General features: G+C 39.5%; 1 protein-coding gene and 1 pseudogene across 1 annotated transcript in view; both read left to right on the top strand.

The window, feature by feature from the left end:
* TRPM7 (transient receptor potential cation channel subfamily M member 7) overlaps positions 1 to 17,454 on the top strand; it is a 119,669-nt gene extending 102,215 nt beyond the window's left edge. Inside the window, exons 30-39 of the mRNA XM_013006334.2 lie at positions 532 to 566; positions 4,440 to 4,465; positions 9,343 to 9,393; positions 9,471 to 9,536; positions 10,191 to 10,474; positions 10,565 to 10,647; positions 10,825 to 11,030; positions 12,099 to 12,150; positions 12,256 to 12,362; positions 15,963 to 17,454. Coding sequence (XP_012861788.1) covers positions 532 to 566; positions 4,440 to 4,465; positions 9,343 to 9,393; positions 9,471 to 9,536; positions 10,191 to 10,474; positions 10,565 to 10,647; positions 10,825 to 11,030; positions 12,099 to 12,150; positions 12,256 to 12,362; positions 15,963 to 16,093 — 1,041 coding nt within the window. The 3' untranslated portion in view covers positions 16,094 to 17,454. The remainder of the gene's footprint in view (positions 1 to 531; positions 567 to 4,439; positions 4,466 to 9,342; positions 9,394 to 9,470; positions 9,537 to 10,190; positions 10,475 to 10,564; positions 10,648 to 10,824; positions 11,031 to 12,098; positions 12,151 to 12,255; positions 12,363 to 15,962) is intronic.
* A 2,913-nt stretch (positions 17,455 to 20,367) lies between these two features.
* Positions 20,368 to 21,321, top strand: LOC105979212 (annotated as a pseudogene).
* Positions 21,322 to 21,761: the final 440 nt, after the last annotated feature.

Genomic DNA, 21,761 nt, shown 5'->3' with positions numbered 1-21,761 from the left:
TCTCCTTACAGCAGCTGTGCGTGTGGAAGGGCCAACTTTGCAGATCACAGCCCAGTGCAGGGTGAAAAGCCTTTCTAGAACCAGGGAAAGGGTCTGCAGTGAAATATGTCTACATGTCATTAATGGTGGTCTTTGAGTGTTCAAATTTTGCATTATTTTAGTGTCTCATCTTTATACTTAGGTGTGATTTTCCTTTGGCAAATGACATTTGAAAACTATAGAATTATTTAAGAAAATAAAATTGTCATTAGAAACAATTATGAATTTTAGCAGGCTGACAAAGAACTAGAAAGATTTTCATTATGTTGTGAGAAATATTCTTTATAAAACTCTTGAAATTTCTTGATTTCATCTAGTAAAATAGCTGTGTGGTAATTAAATTAATTTACTTATTTTGTTCAGTTTTGTGAAACAATAATTTCATATTTTAAGCCCTTCATTCTTAAAACATAGTAAATAAAACAGTTAAACAATTATGCTTCATCTAGAAATGTTTCTTTACATTTTTTATGTGTTTGTTTTTTACTGAAGGACTGGTTACAAGATAAACCGTCTAACAGACAAATGTAAGTAAATCTTCATCCTAGGCTTGAAAAGTGCCATAGTTGTTAAGTATTGTCTTCTTCCCCCTTCTGCTCTATCTTTTTAATGTTCCTGTACGATTTGTAATTATCAGTTCTAGTGTCTCTTAGTTTAGGTTTGTTATTATTTTGTAAAGAAATGTTTTATTATTTTATATAATTATACTTTGATTATATCCACAATTAGAATTCTATTATAGCCATACACTATTGATAGAATTATACTGATAACATCTTATATCTCACTGCCACTGCAATGGAGTCAATGGTATGATAAGGATTAAAAGATTAAGCACACTTAAAAAGAGGAATTAGTAAACTGGACCAGAATGTAACATAGAACTAAAAGGGAGAGAGCTTCAGAAAGTTCGTCGGTACAGTTTGCCCTGTCATACAGTACAGGGTGAAACTGCCCCTTTGAGTTTTTGACACTAACTCTTTATAGAAGTAGAAAGCGGCTCGTTCTGCCAACCTTGTGGATCACAGCCCAACAAATAACCACTGTATCCCCAGGGTTCCTACATCTTATATATTGCTACAATTATAATTTTCTTATAATTTTCTGTCCTAGTTGGTCTTGAATACCTTTGTTAAAAGATGTAATCTGAAAGAAAAAAAAAGATGTAATCTGAGACTTCCATTTCACTGATAACTTCTCTACTTATCAGCACTTTTGGAAAGTGTGTTGATGAGTAAAGCAGTTGCTCTCCATGAATACTAGAATACTTCTGTTTAGAGAGAAGCCCTCATACCCTGACCTTGGTCTCATATAGAGTGCCTTCAAAAAGGGGGTGCTTGGATTCTAAGCATGTTTAGGACCAACTGTGCTATCAGTGGGTGACTGCAGAATATTGTTTGTACCTTACTAAAAAGCCATTTTGAGGTCAGGGCTAATAATACATTTTTTTTTTTTAATTTACTGGACATCTTCCTATAGCATCAATGTTTTGCAACAAATTTATGGGAATGCCCTCCCCTCACCAAGAAAAAGAATGTTGAGAAGACCTCATAATTGAGCTCTTCAAGAGAGGTGACCATAGTAGAAGACCATAGAATTATTATTGATTCAATTTGTACTGAGGTGAGAACCTCACATGGTTCACATTTTCCATTTTTTTTCAGCATTTTCAATTTTTAAGTGAACCGATCAGCCTGATCAAGCTTTTGTCTAACTCAAGGAACTGATCTTATCACAATCTTTTTTTTTTCTTCTGCCTTCTTAATTCATTGTCCAACTTTCACGTACATATGAAGTCATTGAAAATGCTATGGCTTAGAAAGTAGATTATCGCAGATGCGGTTAGGTTAAAATTTAGCACCCTATCAATTGAGCTCCCTTACAGTCCATTTTATTTTTTTCTACTTTTTAATATTTATTACTTTCTTTTGTGTGTTTTTTCCCAATCATTTTATTGGGGGTTCCTTCAACTCTTATTACAGTCCATACATAAATCCACTGTGTCAAGCACATTTGTACATCTGTTGCCGTCATCATTCTCAAAACATTTTCTTTCTACTTAAGCCCTTAGTGTCAGCTCCTCTTTTCCCCCTCCCTCCCTCATGAACCATTGATGATTTATAAATTATTATTATTTTGTCATGTCTTACACTGTCCAATGTCTCCCTTCACCCACTTTACTGTTGTCCATCCCCCAGGGAGGGAGTTACATGTAGATCATTGTTCATCACAATGTTTTAAGCAAGATAGAAATTGAGGACAATTTTATAGACCTAAATTTAACCTTAGATGAGTCCCAGATTTACCAATACTATCCAAAGAGCAAGCTCCAGTCGGTGGTTTCTGAGTGAACCTAATGTGCTTGTTGAAAACATGTCAGCTCAGAAGATTATAGCAATTGTTTTGGAGGGCTCCAACGGGTAATAGTGATATATTTTCTTGAAGGACATAGCATAATCATTGGGGCGATTAAAAAAAATACCAAACTTACTAGTGAGAAGCCTGGAACGGAACTCACCCTGTGGATCAACTTTCAGCCACACAGTAAGCCCATAAGGTAAATTGTGACAACAGCAAAGTACATATTCCTTTGACCCTTTTCTTACAGAACCCTACCTAGCAGTGTAGAACTGGTCAGTACACAGGTGTGAGAAGAAAGAGTGATTTATTAGCAGTAGACTAAGGGCTTGGACTATATTTTTCGTTTAGGGCTGGTGGATTGGCAGTGATTCATCGAGACCCAGAATACAAGAGAAAGAAAGGCTGCCTAGTCCTCAGCCAATCTCACAGTCCGTTCTCGGTTTGAATCCCTGGTTGGCAGCTACTGTGTCAGACCATCTCATGGAAGGGACTGAACCTCTTTTCTAAGCTGATTTTCATCTCCAGGGACGGATCCCTCTTCAGAGCATGTCCAAAGTACACAAGAACAAGTATTCTCACATTCTCACTTCTAGAGTGCATTCTGGGTGCACTTCTTCGAGGCAAAGTTTCCAGTGTTCTGGCAGTTCATGGTATACTCAGTCTTCTTCTCAAAGCCCATGATTCAAGTGCTCCAATTCTTGTTTGGTCTTCCAAAGATTTTCTTAGGGTCAAAATATTCAGTATAAGAAAACATTTCTACTATTAATGTGAAAGTTACATCTTCAGATTCCTGTACTTCTAAATCCAGAAAGTCTGAACAAGGCCCATATCTGTATAAGTAAATGTGCTAAACCTCTGGCTCTTGTTTCTTGATTTTCAGTCCACTTACCGTCTACTATACCTGTCTCTTAATTTACACTTGACTCCACGGGATTAAATAGCTCCACTTAGTACTGATAACCAGAAAAAAACACCAATAAATTTACTGCCATCAAGTCGATGCCAGCTCCTAATGACCCCGTAGGACAGGGTAGAACTGCCCCTAAGTTTCCAAGACACTAACTCTTTATAGGAATAGAAAGTCTTGTCTTTCTCTCACGAGCTGCTGGTGGTTTCAAACAGCTGACCTTGCAGTTGGCGGTCCAATGTGTAACCACTATGCTACCAGGCCTCTTAGTACTAATATAGTTGTTGTAAATAAATAAAGTCACCATTGAGGAGAACAATTTCTGTATTGGAAATTGAGTTTTCCAAAATAGCTGTTCTCTTAATGCTTTGCCCATTGATTCTAATTAAAGTGTTTTTAGAATCCTGCAAAGTCATCTGAAGACACAGTTCTGGAAAGAATCTCCACAAATAAAGAAGTCCTGATATATTGAGCCTTCAGTTTTGCACTGAACTATTAATGCTTTTACCTAGGTTTACCATGAGGGGCCCTGGTGTACGGTGTAGTGGTTAAGTGTTGGGCTGCTACCTGCAAGGTTGGCAGCTCAAAACCACTACCTTCTCCTTAGGAGAAAGACACTGCTTTCTATTCCTTAAGAGTTACAGTCTCAGAAAGTCAGAGGGACAGATTTACCCTGCCCTACAGGGTCAACATTGACTCGATAGCAGTGAGTTTGGTTTGATTTGGGTTAGGTTTACCTTGGATACAAGCAGTTGATAAAAATAAGTGCACATGTCTGGGTTTTCTATGTATAGGTTAGAGAATGTCCTAAACTTGGAAATGGCCAATGTTCAAATAAAAGTGAATCTGAATCTCAGAATTTGTTTAATAATTTATTATTGTAAGTCATCATGACTTCACAAAATCAAAAAGTTAAATGATAGTCTATAAACAGTGATTGAAAGGAAGACCCTCAACAGGATGAATTGACATTGCATATTTGCAACAGTTGACTGAGACATAGCAGACGGTGCAGGACCAGACACCCTGTTCCGTATAGTCTCTCTGTGAGCTGGAACTGACTTGATAGCACTTAACAGCCAAAACTAAAATAGTGAAACAACTTACTAAATATTTTTTTGTATTTCTTTAGGCCATCTGAAGAAGGAGCATTAAATGGTGAGTCCTTGTGGTATATTTCATTAAAAAATTTTATGTATGATTTTTACTAGTGAATACCACAATATTCTAGGTAAAGAATTTTTGAATTAGTCTTTGAAAAGGATCTAAGTAGATTAGAATTCTTTCTTCAGGCAGTTTCCCTTTAATCTAGGCATTTTCATGAACATGTAGTTCACTATGGGAATGATGTTCTTTGTTGGCCCCACCTCTTCATCCCCCAGATTTAGCCATCTCCTTTTCTGATCATCATTGTGGATAGAATTATTCAGTTAGATGGCATCTAAGAAAGTTATTCTTCCCACTTTGCTCTTTGACTCTCAAAGATCTGCATTTGTCTTTTAAATATCTCCAGATACAGCCACTCTATTCTTCTATACATTTCCACTCCTGCTTTCCATTCAGATTGTTATCATTTTAAAACTTTTCTTGAAATTACTTTTAATATGCATATAGAAAAATAACTACAATGGGATACTCCCCCCAAAAAAACAGAATTTTTTTTTTCAAAGCTATGTATTTAAATTTTTTTACAAATATCCTCATCACCTTCAAAGTACTCTCCATTACACTTAATACATTCGTCAAATCTGCGATTCCATTCTTGACAACATTTTTCAAACTCATCTGTTTGGGTGACTGACAGCACCTCTTCTACATTTTCACATTGCTGCCCTCTCACGTCCCTCCTCATGACAACAACAGTCAAGCGGAACAAGGTCAGGGAAGTGAGGTGCGTGGGGCAAGAGAGGCATGCTATTTTTTGCCAAAAATTGGCGCACTGGGATGGCTGCATGAGCAGATGCATTGTCATGGTGGCAAAAACAGTCCCCCATCTAGCACAAATCAGGCCATTAACAGTCTGACCTGGTAGAACGAACTCCCAATGTACTCCAAGTGGGCATTTTCATCTGTTTGGGAAGTTGTCAGACATCCAGAATGAGGTTTGTCGGTAATTGACATTTCACCTTTTTGAAACGAGAAAACCACTGTTTTTCCCTTAGTGCTGTCCTTGTAAGCTGTGTTCAACATCACAACAGTTTCTGTGGCATTTTTCCCAAGCAGGAAACAAAATTTCACAGCCACACACTTTCTCTTAAATTGGACATCATAATAAACGAGGTTTGTGCAAAAATATTCACTGTGACCAGAGAGAACCTTTCCAGGTGACACCACTAGGTGCACTAGCTCAGACTGAGTTGTTTGATGCTCACCTAGCAGAAAAATGCATACTATGGAAGCTCCACCCAGTGCAATTCCAGAATTTGTTTTTGTTTTTTTGGGTACTCCCTTACATTTCACAAGCCTGCTCCTCCCAAGTTAGCATATTCATGTAAACTCACCATTCAGATTATAAACTAGATTGTCAATATTCCAGTTCCTTTCTGTACCCTTATTGTTTGTCTCTGAGTAACACCATGGATTGATTTTATTTTTTTTGTTTTTGTTTTGTCCCTAAATAATGCCATAGATTGGGTTTTACCTGTTTTGGTACTTTATATAAATGGAATCTTGCAATATGTACTCCCTCGTGCCTGGCTACTTCCTTTTGACATACAAGGGAGTACTAAAAAAGAAAACGGAAAAAAGCTCCGCTGGGTGGAGCTTTGCTCCCAAAGATGTGCTAGGTCTTATTTTCAGGGGATGTCATATTTTTCCATGAAGAAGAATACAGTACACATTTATTGTTTCATTAAAAGAGACCTCGCACTTCCTGTCTGCTCCGGCTGCGCTGCGGCCAACAATGAGCTGTGCAGCGGTGCCTGCCTCTATGGTCCAGAGTTACGGTAGCTTTGGGGGGCTTATTTTCCGGGAGGTCTTATTTTCAGGGGGATACCTTATATTTCAGCGAGAAGCAAAACTGTAAGTAGGTCTTATTTTCAGGGGATGCCTTACTTTTGGGGAAACAAGGTAGTACACATTTTTCCTGTTAGCATCCAGCAACTCTCTGAGTTAGTGCACCCAGTGGCATTGCCTGGGAAGGTTCTCTTTGGTCACAGTGAATATTTTTGTAAATGTAGTTATACTCGTGTTTTGTGATGACCAATTTCAGAGAACAGTGTGCAGCTGTGAAATTTTGTTTCCTGCTCAGGAAAAATGCTGCAGAAACTGTTGTGATATTGAACATAGCATACAAGGATAGCGTTATGGGAAAAACTCAAATGTACCAGTGTTTTTCTCGTTTCAAAAAAGGTGAAATGTTGATTGATGGCAAACTTCGTTCTGGACATCCATCAACTTCCCAAACAGATGAAAATGATGACAAAATTTGTGCACGTGCTCGAAGACCGACTACAGACCATTGAAGGGCTGGGGAAGTTATCTGGACCATCTTAGAACTCAGTTCAGTGAATTGTAACAGAAGATTTGTGAATGAGAAGGGTGGCTGTGAAATTTGTGCCCTGGGTTCTGACTGGCTGGGAAAAAGCGGTCAAGTGGAAACATGCTGTGCTTTGAAAAAAACAGCTCCAAAGCGACCCAGACTTTTTTCCAAGGTCATTACTGGTGAGGAGACATGGTGCTATTCTTATGACCCCAAAAGCAAACATCAGTGAAGCCAGTGGAAGATGCCGTCACCTCACCCACAAAAAGCTCGTCAAGTAAAATCAAAGATCAAGAAAATGCTCGTTTGTTTGTTTTTCTTTTTTAATGTGAGGGGGATAGTGCATTTGGAGTTCATTCTACTGGGGCGGACTGTTAATCAAGCTTTCTATTTAGAGGTTCTGAAAAGACTGCCTAAAAGTGTGCCACAAAAAAAGGTCTGATTTGTGCCAGACAGGGACTGGTTTTGCCGCCACAACAATTCACCTGCTCACGCAGCCATCTCAGTGTGCTAGTTTTTGGCAAAAAACAGCATGCCTCTCTTGCCCCATGCACCTGATTCACCTGACCTTGCTTTGTGTGACTTCTTTTTGTTTGGACAACAATTTGATGACATAGAATTGGTGAAGAAAAAAAACAAGGGAGGTGCTGTCAGCCATTCAGACAGATATTTGAAAAATGTTTCCAAGAATGGAATCGCAGATTTCACAAATGTTTTTAGTGTGTTGGGGAGTATTTTGAAGGTGATAAAGTTGTTTTATAAAAAAAATTTAAATACATAGCTTTGGGGGGAAATTCCTGGGTTTTGGGGTACCCCCTCGTATGTTTTTAAAAGGTATACTATTACTGTGTACAATGGTAGTTTGTGCATTCTCACCACTATACAGTATTTTTTTCTTACATGAATGTATTCATTCTGCTTTTGAATAGTAATTTCAGTAGCTTCTAACATCTGGCTCTTATGTACATGTTACCTGGTATGCGTGTATTTTCTGTTGGGTGTCTACCTTGGAGTAGAATTATTGGATCTGGATCAGCAGGGATGCATATGTTTATATTTAGTAGTTACTGCCAAATAAGTGTTCAAAATCAGATGTATAGAAGTGTCAGTTTGGACTCATTTTCTTTAGTGTGTCAGTTTGTCTCCCAAGATGATTTTTCTAATAGACAAGGCCATGTTACTCCTCTCCTTCTCATTGTCTTTGCGTAAAATCCACTGACCTTTCTTAGGCTGGCATATTGCCACCACCCACATGCCGTCAAATGGACTGACTCTTGGTGACCCTGTGTGTTTATCCGAGTAGAACTGTGATCCATGGGGTTTTTGAGACACCTCTCTGGTCTGGGTGACCTGTAACTTGCAACCTTTTGGGTTCAGCCAAGTCCGCCCCGGCAATGCAACTTGGTATTTCCCAGTTCTGGTAGCCTGGCTGTATTTTTTTTAACATTAATTTGCAACTTTGGCTGAGTAACTAAATCACTGAAAGAGAATCCTTTGAAATGAAAGGAGTTTTTATATTTTATTACGATGGATATATAGTCAAGCCAATCACAGGTGATTTTAATAAGACAGTTGGTGTTGAAAGCTTTTGTCTTATTCATACTAAAGTACTTTCCAGGTGCCCAGTGCAGCATGCACATTCCCATTCCGTGATCTGGTAAATGTTGCCCACTCACAACACTACTTTCCAAATTACCCTCTTCCCCCTCCTCTCCCTGAGACACACTTCAATGGCTTGGAACCAGAAGAGAGTCGGTAGCCCTCTTCCACATTCTTAAATTGGTTCATAGCGGTAGTAAAACTTTCGACAGGTTTTTTCTCCAGACATTCTAGGAACCAGCAGTACAGTAGATCCGTTTCTTCACCATCTTTTTCTTTTTCTAATTTCTCCATTTGAATTAACGGTTTTCCTCACATATAATTTAGGAATGAGAGAAAGGTCCCTTTGAAAAAATGTTTTATATCATATAAGATCGAGTCATGGGTCCTATGCTTACAAGAACAAAATAGTAGTTTCTTTTTTTTTTTTTTCAAAATAGTAGTTTCGTAGATGTTCTAAAATGGTTGCACAGCCACAAGCCCAATCCCTAAACACCTATGAGACGTTTTGTTCCCCTTGAGATAGGAGTTAGAGATGTGAAGCTTACGCACCCATTTCTATCCAGATTGAGCACACGTGAGCACTCATCTGCCATAGTGGGTTATACTGGACAGAAGGGACATATGCTTCTATTGGTTATTTTTATGAGGAAAAGTATCATGAAAGATTATTCTAAAACGTTAGATTATTATATGACTCACCTAAACTCATTGCTGTCGACTCAATGCTGGCTCATAGTGACCCCCTATGGGTTTCTGAGACTGTGACTATTTACAGGAGTAGAAAGCCTAGTCTTTCTCCCGAGGAGCTGCTGCTGGTTTCAAACTGCCGACCATGAGGATCACAGTCCAACTTGTACCCACTACACCACCAGAGCCCCTAATAAGAGATAGCAAAGAATTTAGGCACACTGTTTCTTTCAAAAAGATCTTATGTGTTTATCTGCCATTTTAGGTCTTGCTTCTCCGTTTAAGCCAGTTATGGATACAAATTACTATTATTCAGGTCAGTAATATTAAAGACAAAATTTAGTCATATTTTGGGCTTTCAGATAATTCATTATTTCTCTCATTTTTACGCAGCTGTGGAAAGAAATAACTTGATGAGGTTGTCACTGAGCATTCCATTCACACCTGTGCCACCAAGAGGTAAATCAAAGGCAACAACTATTCTTAACTAATCCTGGGTTTTAGGATTACATAGCGTGTGAGTGGGGCAGAAGCAAGAAGGATCATATCAGGACAGGTCAATTTCAAAAGTGCTGATTTCATATAAATTCTCCAGTAGTCTTAAGTACTATCATAGTTTGTTACATACATAAATGGAAGAAAGAAGTATTGTAGGTACTAAATTTGTTTATCTGACATATCCAGAAGCTGTGGTATATTCTAGTTCGGAAAAACCTCTTGATCCATTGTCTAGTGATGAATGCTATAAATTTATAATCTCAGAATCTGTACAGCAGATAACTCAACATGCTGTATAAAAACTTTACTCACAAAAAAACCCAAAACAAACTTTACTCACAAGTACTTAGAATTGTAGTGTCTTTCTGGATTATCTCCAAAAATGTTGTTTTGAAAAGGCCTATTAGCTATCAAAATAACACAAGTTCAGCAATCTCTGTAGCAGTATATTCTGAGTTTCCTAGCATTTGTTGCTTTTAAACTCCTTTTTATAAAATCACAACTTGGTCATTTTATCTTCTAGTAATCAATTACAGATACCTTTGAAATTTTCTTCTGCTTGGTCCTTTTTAAAAGACATCATTTAAACATAAACTGTGTCTATTCGTGTTGCAGGTGAGCTTGTCACTGTGTATCGCTTGGAAGAGAGTTCTCCCAACATACTAAATAACAGCATGTCTTCTTGGTCACAGCTAGGCCTCTGTGCCAAAATTGAATTTTTAAGTAAAGAGGAGATGGGAGGAGGCTTACGAAGAGCTGTCAAAGTACAGTGTGCCTGGTCAGAGCATGATATCCTCAAATCAGGGCATCTGTATATCATCAAATCTTTTCTTCCTGAGGTGGTTAACACCTGGTCACATGTTTATAAAGAAGATACCGTTCTGCATCTCTGCCTCAGAGTAAGTACAGTGAATACTTCGCAGTGGGCTTTACTTGGAGCTGAGTCCAAATATTGAACATGTTCCCCCTCCCTCCCCAACCTCCTATAGGAAATTCAGCAACAGAGAGCAGCACAAAAACTCACATTTGCCTTCAACCAAATGAAACCGAAATCCATCCCATATTCTCCAAGGTAGAGCTTTTCACCTTTTTTGGCTTTTTTGTTTTTTAATTTAATATTCTATGCGTAACAGGATTTTCTTTTTTTTCTCTTCATGACTGATGCTGAATATTTCATCACTCACCTGTTTTACAGATGAGAATTTTACAAGCAAGACTAGCGGTAATGTCTATCATTATTTCTTGTAAGGTTCCTTGAGGTTTTCCTGCTGTACTGTCACTCAGCAGGACAGTGGTTTGCTGTGGAAGAGTGTATGACTGGAGAATTCAGGAAATACAACAATAACAATGGTGATGAAATTATCCCCACGAATACCTTGGAAGAGATCATGTTAGCCTTCAGCCACTGGACTTATGAATACACAAGAGGAGAGTTGCTGGTACTTGATTTGCAAGGTAAATTTATCAGCATGTTACTAAGGAGAATATGAGCAATAAGTTCTCACCTATTCATGTGATGCAAATGATAAATAGAAAACTTACATAGGTAGAAGCCATATGTAGCCAACAGCTATGAGGAGCTTAACTTGTTTGCCTGACTGAATGAATTGTATGTTTATCCAAAAATCAAGTCAAAAATACATGAAATCCCCCAGTCTATGCACATTTGCAGCCTTGAGCCTTTAAAGGTATAAAGAGTATTCTTTTATCACAAAAGCAAGTATTTCTCTTATTTCCTGGTGGTGTTTATATTATCCGTTACTGCAAATTAAACTACCATCTAAAAACAGCCACTACTTTATTTGCTTATTCGTATGTGATGCGGGAGTGTGGACACTTGTCACCGGCTGGGAGGGCTGAAACGGCTGGAACTCACTGGGACCGCTCGACTAGAGACATATTTGAGGAGTCCAGTCAGTGTCAGTCAGCTAAATCCCTCACTTTTCCACCAGGTGGTTTCCCTGTGCACCCACTAGCAGAAGGCTCCTCCCAGCTAGTAGCTTCAAGCAGTTGGACTTCTTGCCTGGCAGCTAGCATTTCCTCCGAGAAAAACCAGGAGCTCTTAGTTATGGGCTCCAAAGCTGACCTAAATCCCTTCTGTCACATCGGCACGGTCAAAGCCGCTAACAGCCCATTTCCCCAGGCAGAGGCACGAGACCCCACACTTGGTGGGTGGGGCAGCCTCAGTATGAGGAGAGGAAAGGTGATTGTAGCTAAATTATCCAGTCTCTGGGGCTGAGTGTGTAATATACACACATAACTTTATATTTTTTACCTACTTATATATCATGGAAGTCTTTAGATAATCACTCAAGTCTGAGTTTCATTATATTCTGTAGCATGAAGACATAACATGATTTATATTCCTCTTTTAATAGAGCCCTCTGATAAAAGAAAAATTACACTACTTTGAATAATACTATAATGGTTGGTGATGTTATAAAATTTTCTCCAGACTTTATTGTGCAAATACCAATGTTTAGGTTATATAAGTTATATATTTTTATATATATACTTTTGTAGGTGTGGGTGAAAATTTAACTGACCCATCTGTGATAAAAGCAGAAGAAAAGAGGTAATACTGAGTTCTAATAATTTCATTAAAATGTTTTCATAATTTTAAATTCTACATTTCTAATATGTTTTTCTTTTCTTTATTTTTTTGAATGACCATTTCCAGATCCTGTGATATGGTTTTTGGACCAGCAAATCTAGGAGAAGATGCAATAAAAAATTTTAGAGCAAAACATCACTGTAATTCTTGCTGTAGAAAGCTTAAACTCCCAGGTAAACATTTTCTTAACCAGGATAGTATATAACCATTAGCAGAGTTGATTATTATAGTACCTTATAAGGCCAAAGGCATGAAGGTTTCATTTCAGAATGCCCTCTACTTGTGCCGGATTCAGCAGCTTCTTGTTGGTTATAGATGAAACTGACAGGGAAATGCACATGAGTCTGATTTTTATTATCTGCGAGATACCAAGAACTTTCTAGGCTTAAAAGTGTGATAGGAACAAGGCAGGCATGACTTTAGTTCACTGTTGAATACTGACCAGGTTTGCAGGCAGTTACAAGACTATGATGCATAGCTACGAAAAGGAGAGGGCAGACGGCTCTAGAACAACAGGGAAGCTTGTTTACTCAAACTTGGAGGTCAGGAAGTGCTGCCTGGGGAACTGACATACTTTTTTAGATCTGAAAGGTGAGTAGACTTAGAAGTTAACCGGCAAAGAGTTTGTAAAGGAATATTCCATTTCACCATCGTCTTGGTACTTGAAGAATTGCAGATTTTAACACAGACACCCTTTAGTGTTCCTCAGCATCCCCTTTGGGACTCTGGGAAAATGAGCCCCACCTGGGAGCTGGATTTTTTTTTCACTTTGCTACTTATGACAACTTTGTAGTTAATAGCTTGGTCTCGGGAGCCAGTCTGCCTGGTTCCAGGGGGTAAGGACTTCACAGAAGGTTTGTTTGGCTTGGTTTTTGTTTTCTGAGGATTAAATGGGTAGGTGTTTGTAAAATACTTAGAACCACAGTATCTCATATTTTTTTTAAATAGCCTGAATTGGAACCATTGTCTTGGGAATGATGTTTACTATCAGAGTATTGTTCTCACGTTATATTCTCCTGGACGTTCCTAACTCTAGTGTTCAGGCACATCAGCAGTGCACACTAAAAATGCTAGAAATATGCTGTTCATATCATCTGAACCCAGGACCCTGTCTTGTCTGGTAATAGCCCAAAAGACCAAGGACTCTGTGTGTTCAGTGGCATACCCACCAACAGTTCACCTCTGAGTTCATTTGCCCTCATCGGTAGAAAGTGTGTAACTTGTGTTTCATATAGGATACTGTTAAGAACTAAAAGAAAGCACATTAGGCACCCGGTACACTTTTTTCCCTTTGCCTCTACTCTTATATTAGCAGCAGAGAAAAGACTTAAGACAATATTTTATCAAAGCAGATTTTGTAAGTGAACTTCTAATTTAGATATTTCATTTTGCATCCAATGATAAGGGGTTTTGAAATGGTTGTGGGTAAGTAAATTATGGTATGATTATATGTATGTTTATTGTACATTAAAAACCATTCTTCTGTAGGCAACATTGGAAAAGACCTTTACAATTTAATAACTTTAACTAAAAGAGGAAGTACAAAGTTGCTATTATTACAAGTTGATAAAATACATATGAACAAAGCTGTAAAGAAACACATATTGATAAAAAGTACTTCATTGAATTTTGCACAATACAGCCACAAAGTCGTTTACATCCCCTAAGGCCATGTGTAAGGAAGCCTGGCAGCACTGTAGATTATTACTTCAGTGGTTCAAACCTACCAGCCACTCCTGAGAGAGTTGACTGTTCCTGTAGACATGTGCACTCTCCAAAACCCTGCACAGGGATATTTCTTGAGTCGAAATCAACTTTCTGGCAAAGGGTAAGACCATGATTGTATACTTTTGTTTAACATAAATGAAATAATTCACACAATGGCAGGTGTAGTCGTTAAAAAATTGACGCGGGGAAGATGGGTAAGGGAACAAGGGAGCGAGGAGGAGGGAGTGAGCAGCAAGGAGCTCAGAGTCCGAGAGCGAGCTCTATATTGCTGGCTCACACCTATATACCTTTTGGGGGCAAGCCAGCCCACTAATTACAGGTAGAGACATACATTACAGGAAGGGGCTGCACTATAGGTTACACAGCAATGAGAGGGTGGTCTAGGGGGTGGTCTCTGGGTCTCCATAGGAACATTATCAGTAGGGTGAAAACTCCGCCTACAGGAGCCTGTCCATTGTCCCCAGAGGCAGGGAGCAGGCCCACCCCTGTGGAGGGATGAGACAGCAGTCTGGCAACTGAGTGCCTTCAGGGGAGGGAATGCCTGCGCATCTGACCTCCCCCCACAGGCAGGTATATATTTGGGCCATTGAATATAAACTGCTCACTTAAGTCATTCTGAGTGTTTTATGTTAAGATCATCATATAAGGGTATAACATTATTTCCGATGTGGTTTCACTGTTTCTGTTGGGCATCTGTCCCAGTTTGTGACTCACAGGAGGAGTGCGTGCACAGTGGCAATAATGGGTGGCAGGTGTCGATAGGGGATGCCAGGGCAATAGAAAGAGGGAAAGGGACTTGAACTTCCAGCTTTTCAGTTAGAAGCTTTTTGCCACCCAGCATACTTAGATCACATTCCCTAAATCGGGAATTGGCAAATTTTTCCTATAAAAGACCCAGCTAGTGGACACTTAAGCTTTGTGGGGGGCACATGGTCTGTGTCACAGCTACTCCCAGCTGTACTGCCTGCTGTAGACAGTCTAAACAAATTAGGGAGCTGTGTCCAATAAGACTATTTAAAGAAGAGCAGGCCGCATTTGGCACACAGACCATACTGGCCAGCACTTGGCCTTACCTGCTGCTCTGGTCTTCCTGTTAACTACTGCACTACGCACCCCCTTCTTGTCAGTCAGTCGGAGAGCACACCGATCTCTTATTCGCTACACCCCCCCCATTCTTGTCAGAGAGCACACCAGTCCGGTTCCCTCTTCCTGCCTTTGCAGGTCACGTTCCCTCGGCCTAGAACACTTCCTGTTGAGCTTTAATAAGTATTTTCTCAATATTCACGTCTCTACTCAGCTGTCACCTCTCCTGCTTTCTGCCCAATTTGAAAGAATCACCTACATCAGTGGTTCTCAACCTGTGGGTCGAGACCCCTTTGGAGGTCAAATGACCCTTTCACAGGGTTCCCCTAAGACCATCGAAAAACATAAACATTTCACAATATATAATTACATATTGTTTTGTGATTAATCACTATGCTTTAATTACATTCGATATGTAATAATGAAAATACATCCTGCATATCAGATATTTACATGATGATACATAACAGTAGCAAAATTACAGTTATGAAGTAGCAACGAAAATAATTTTATGGTTGGGAGGAGGTCACCACAACATGAGGAACTGTATGAAAGGATCGTGGCATTAGGAAGGTTGAGAACCACTGACCTCCATTCTCTCGTGTGACTTTCATCACAATCCTTTTTTATCAAAGCACTTTTGCTACTAGAAATTATATCATTTTTCTTTTGGCTTATTTTTCTTTATTCACTAGAAGGTAAATTCTTGCATACACGCAAGGACTTTGCTTGCCTTGTGCACTGCTGAATCACTCACTTAGAAAATACTTATGGTCAGTATTAATAATTATTTGTTGACTGATTGAATTTTATCTTTATCAATTTCATAACTACTGAATTTATAACAGCCTGGTTTAAAAAAATAGATCTAACATATTTAAAGGAAAATTAACTCAACTCTTCAATTCTCCACTTCTAAGAAATACTTTTTTTCCTTCTCTTTTTGGTTGGCATGAATGAAGATCTGAAGAGGAATGATTACACGCCTGATAAGATTATATTTCCTCAGGAAGCGCCTTCAGATTGGACTCTTCAGCCTGAAAACTCTACCAAAGAATCAGAATCAGCTAATTCTATTCGTCTGATGTTATAATATTACCGAATCATTGGTTTTTGCCTACACCTCATGAAAAATGTTACTGTGTTACTTTTCCTTCAGGAGGAATTGTTTGATAATATATATATAGAAAGGTGTGTGTAGCATGAAGTTGCTGACTCCAGCACAGTTGATAGGTCAATATTCTTTTGACCTGCTTAAACTAGTCAGTCAAAAACTCCCAACAGGATACAGCTGGTAGCTGATAAATATTAAAGGTAAAGGAAAATTAGTTTTTAAAACTTTTTAAAGGGCTCTTTTCAGCAAAGGATTTCTCATTGGACTTTGTTCTGATGAAGGGGATACCCTCCTAAGTGGTGCAATACCATTAATCACAGGGAGGTGTCACTGCAGAGTTTATTTGGCAGCTGGTTCACTGCCACTAAGCAAGACAGATGAAATCATTCAGCCATTGGCTAAGTGGAAATCAAAGGTCTTCCTGGGTGTGTTCGATGGGGAGCAGTGTGAGTTCCCAACAGACACTTATTGGCTATTAGGCAGGCATACTTGTTGTAATTTTAGATTCACAGGGATATTCTATAAGGGGCCTGAGCTGAAGACCATTTCGTAAGAGGAATTTTATTTATGAATCAGGGTTAGGCTCCATATTTAAAGATAGAGCCAGTTTTTTTGTTAAATAAAACCCAAATTGTGCAAAAGTATTAGTTTTTTTGTTGTTGTTGCTGTTTGTATGTTTTTGCGTTGTTTTATCAAGTCACTGTCAAATAGAAGAAAACTATGGTAGACTGGTAGAACCTTAAGCAAATAAAAGGATAAACTTAACTTATTATTCAAAAGAAGTTACCTTATGCGAAGAGTGCTTTCCCTACCCCAGTCTATAGTGACAGCCTGGAAGTTACATCCCCAAAGATTGTATTGACCAGTATATCAAATAAAAATGTAAATGAGAATGCTTACATTTTAAATTGCATAGGAACATCAGAACATGAATACCGTTGGCACTTACTTAAGAAGCTGAGTGGGGTTATCATTCTGTGATGTCGGGAAATTGCAATGCAACTTTATGCCAATAAAAATGTAACTTAACTTCCCCCACTATTATTGAATACTCAGCAACAAAAAGCTTGTCATGGATTACAGTTTTATGCTTTGATTTTTTTCCCCTTTGTTTTCTAGGTACTACTTATAAATTTTACTTGGGAGAGAGCAGTGTAAAGCTTATTTGTATTCAGTAGTGTATCTCATAGATACAGATAAGGCAAAAAGAGATAAGCTGTTTAAATAGTGTTTATGTTGATGGGGAAAGAAAAAATGTATTACTTAAAGATATTATACTATATACATTTTGTATATCATTAAATCTTTAAAAGAAATTAAAATAAATTTATTCTTGTTTACGCTGTTTGATGAGTTTAATCATTATGGAAATTTACCTCGTTTTCAGAATACCAACTTTTTTAAAAGGTTACTGACAAATACAATTTTTTAAAATCATTTTATTGGGGGCTCATACAACTCTTATCACAATCCATCCATCTATCCATTGTGTCAAACACATTTGTACATTTGTTGCCATCATTTTCAAAGCATTTTCTTTCTACTTGAGCCCTTGTTATCAGCTCATTTCTCCCCTTTCCCACCCTCCCTCATCAACCCTTGGTAATTTATAAATTTATACTTTTTCCCCCCATATCTTATGCCAGCCGCTGTATCCCTTTACCCACTTTTCTGTTGTCCGTCCCCCTAGGGAGGGGTTATATGTAGGTCATTGTGATCAATTTCCCCTTTCTCCCCCCACCTTCCCTTTTACCTTCCTGGTATCTATTCTCATTATTGATCCCGAGGGGTTAATCTGTTCTGAATTCCCTGTGTTGTGAGCTCTTATCTGTATCAGTGTACATGCTCTGGTCTAGCCAGATTTGTAAGGTAGAATTGGGGCCATGATAGTTGGGGGGAAGGAAGCGTTAAAGAACTAGAGGAGAGTTTAATGTTTTGTCAGTGCTATACTGCACCCTGACTAGCTCATCTCTTCCTCGTGACCCTTCTGTAAGGGAATGTCCAATTGTCTACAGCTGGGCTTTGGGTCTCCACTCCACACACCCTCTCATTCACAATGATAAGATTTTTTGTTCTGGGTCTTTGATACCTGATCCCCATTGACACTTCATGATCACACAGGCTGGTATGCTTCTTCCATGTTGGCTTTGTTGCTTCTCAGCTAGATGGCCACTTGTTTATCTTCAATCCTTTAAGACATCAGACGCTATATCTTTTGATAGCTGGGTACCATCAGCTTCACCACATTTGATTGTGCACCCAGACAAATGCAATTTTATAGTTCAGTCACATTAAGAACATTTGTGCAATCCACCACCACAATCAATTTCAAAACTTTTTTTTTCCATAATTGTTAGCGCCCCAATTTCCCCCTGTTCTGCTGTGCCCCTAGGCAATTAGCATCCAGTTACTGTCTCTGTACATCCACCTCTCTCGGATCTGATGTACAGAAAATCATGCAAAGCACAAACAGGAGGCAAGCAAATAAAAACAACAGTACCTACACAAAACAAAGCTCTGGATCAAAAGGGAGAGAGAAGATAAGGTATTACTTTTTAACAACTACATCTGCAATAATTGGCTTTAGCATCCTCTTACTGATAAAGCTATTCTCACTCTTGGACTATGTTTAGAGGTGATTGATTAACTGGAGGCTTAATCCATGTGAGGACCCAGCAAATGGATTTGGGCCTTCTCAATTTTTAACAGTTGTGTTGGCATATGATTCGCATATCATACAATTCAATAGTTCAATCATATCAAAAAGTTGGGAAATCACAATTTAGAACATTTTCTTCATTCTCGTACTTATTAACTCCTATTTCCCCCAGCCTCCCTGTCATACCCCCAAGAAACCATTAATCCAGTTACTGTCTCTATAAACTTACCTATCCTGGATTTTATAATATGCAAAAAATGTTTTTAGAACACCAACAATGACAAAGCAGAAAACCCTCAGTTGAAAAGAAAGGGGAATATTAAAGAGTAGAACAAATTTGAAGTGAGTCAAAAGGGAGACTAAATGATAAGGTATTAAACTTTAACTGCATCTACACTAAACTACTTTCTAATGCATAGTCACAAGGCTGTCCACGTCACTGTCTGGTCTGGACATTCACTGGAGGATCAATTCACAGGTATTTCCCCATCGCTTTTTTTTTAAATTGAAACAACCCTGCAAATGCATTTTGGGCTTCCACTATCCACAGCCTTCTGGATATCAGGTGTTCACAGTTTCAGCTGCGATACCATTCCCTTCTAAAGGTTTGGGTTTTATTATTTACAGTCCTTGGATCACGCAGGCTTGTGTGCTGCTTCCATGTGGACTTAGTTGATGCCTCACTTAGGTGGCTGCTTGTTTCATTTTGGTTTTTTGTTTGTTTGGGTTTTTTTGAACCTTCTATAGACATGCTTTTTGAGATTCTGTAGTACAGTGTTTAATATTATCTTGGAAAATAAATAAAATTATCTTGGTTTCTTACTATGTGTTTTTCTTTATGCCAGAAAAGAGAACTTACAGGTTATGTTACTATTTCATGTGAATTGTTTTTGACATAAGAATAGTAGCTAACATTTATTTAGTATCAGTATAATCTAGATATTACTCTAAGTATATTAACCCCTTTAATTCTCATAACAATATTATGAAATGAGAATTATCATTGGGCCACTAGTGTTTTATCTAAAAGGATCATTAAAATGCACCTCCTCATACAAAGCTACAATAATCAATGCAAGTGTGGTATTTGCGTAACGATAGATATGTAGATCAATGGAATAGACTTGGAAACCTCACTTTTAGTCAGTAGATTTTTGATAAGGGCACCAAAATAATTTGCTGGAGAGGAATAAATGATGTGAAGAGACGCGTGCAAAAGAAAAATTGGACCTGAACTTCACACCATACATTAAAAAAAGTGGATCAAAGGACCAAGATTACAAAACTGAAAACAAAGAGATCTTCCCGAACTTCACCAAGATTAAAATGTTTGTACTTCAATGTATAGCTTCAAGAGAGTGAAAAAGACAACCCATAAAAAAGGAAATGTTTGAAAATCATGTATTTGACAGAATTTGCATTTTTAATACTTAAAGAACCCTCAACAAAAGATTACTGAACTTAAAAATGAGCAACACCTCCCATACCCCTTTCCCTCACTAACTGCCCCTTCAGGCCCTCCTCCCCGCCTTCTCTACCCTCTCCCGCGCCCATCTGCCCCCTCTTCCAGGCCTGCCCCAGGCGCAAGGCGGAAATGGGTCACGGACCCGCGGGTGGAGGGGGCGGCCTGAGTTATAGGGATGAGCACCAGTTTTTTGTTTGTTTTGTTTAAATTAATTAATTTATTTATTTATTTTGAGCACCAGTTTTGCGGAGGGCGCCTGGGGAAGGCCTGGGGGACCCTGACCACGCCCAACTGGCCCGAACCCGACCACCCTCCTGGCATTAGCTGTTCCTGGCACATCGTTGCGGCCTGGACCAGATCATCTTGCTGACCTTCGGGAAGTTTGACGTGGAGCCCGACACTTACTGCCGCTACACGGTCCCAGGTCCCATCATCTCCGAGGGGAACGAGCTGCTGGTCCAGTTCGTGTCCGACTTCAGCGTCACAGCAGACGGCTTCTCGGCCTCCTATCGAGCCCAAAGTCCAGCCCTCTGCTAAGCCCCAACTCCCACCTGCGGGGAAACCCGAGGCTTCCCGGGATGGTGAGGCCACCCCCGTGGACCCCCGTGGACCCCCGTGGACCCCGGTGCACCCAGAACACCCTGCCCAAAGCAGTGCGGGTGAACAGGCACCCTGCAGAGCAACTTCTGCGCCAGTAACTTGGTGACAGCGACAGTGAAGTCCATGGTGCGGGGCCCAGGCGAGCGCCTGACCATCACTGTCGGTCTCATGGGTGTTTATAAAACCGGAACCCTTGACCTGCCTTCGCCACCCACTGATACCCCTCTGAAGTTCTATGTGCCCTGCAAGCAGTGTCCGCCCATGAAGAAAGGGGCCACTTATCTGGTGATGAGTCAGGTGGACAAGAACAGAGGTCCAGTTCTCCCTCCAGAGAGCTTCGTGGTTCTCTACCGGCCCAACCAGGGCCAGATCCTCACCAACCTAAGCAAGAGGAGGTGCCCTTCCCAGCCTGGGGGCGCTGCTGGCTCCCGGCCTGAGCCAGCCACCATCTGGGAGAGGCCCCATTCTCATCCAAATAAGTAGTTCTTGACTAAGAAAAAAAAAAAAGAGCAACAATTTCTCAGAACCAGTACTCCACATCACCAACCATCAGGGAAACGCATAGAGAGACTAAGATGAGACACTACTTCGCACCTTTTTTGTTGATTCTGTGGTGAGTACAGTTGGGTGAATCAATACAGCCTCCAAGCCTTAGTGTTCGTTGCTCACATAAAAATTAGTTGCGACCATGCAAGTGTGATGCTTGTGGCTCACTGGGGGTGTTCGACAGCACGTTAGCACAAAGGGCGTGGGACTCGGTAGCAGTGGACCATGTGAATAAGGTGTATGGAACACTACAAAGATTGCACAGTTTTGCTATCTTACCCATAAAAGAGCCCGTCCTGGAACAGAGAGAGGCCTCACTACGACCAAGAGACAAGAGCAGGCTATACACATAATTATTTGGCTCTCATGGACTCTTG

Source organism: Echinops telfairi, unplaced genomic scaffold (genome assembly GCF_000313985.2).
Source record: "Echinops telfairi isolate 266 unplaced genomic scaffold, ASM31398v2 ScPeMD7_8;HRSCAF=38, whole genome shotgun sequence".
Classification (NCBI taxonomy): Eukaryota; Metazoa; Chordata; class Mammalia; order Afrosoricida; family Tenrecidae; genus Echinops; species Echinops telfairi.
This window is presented reverse-complemented; position numbering and strand designations above follow the sequence as displayed.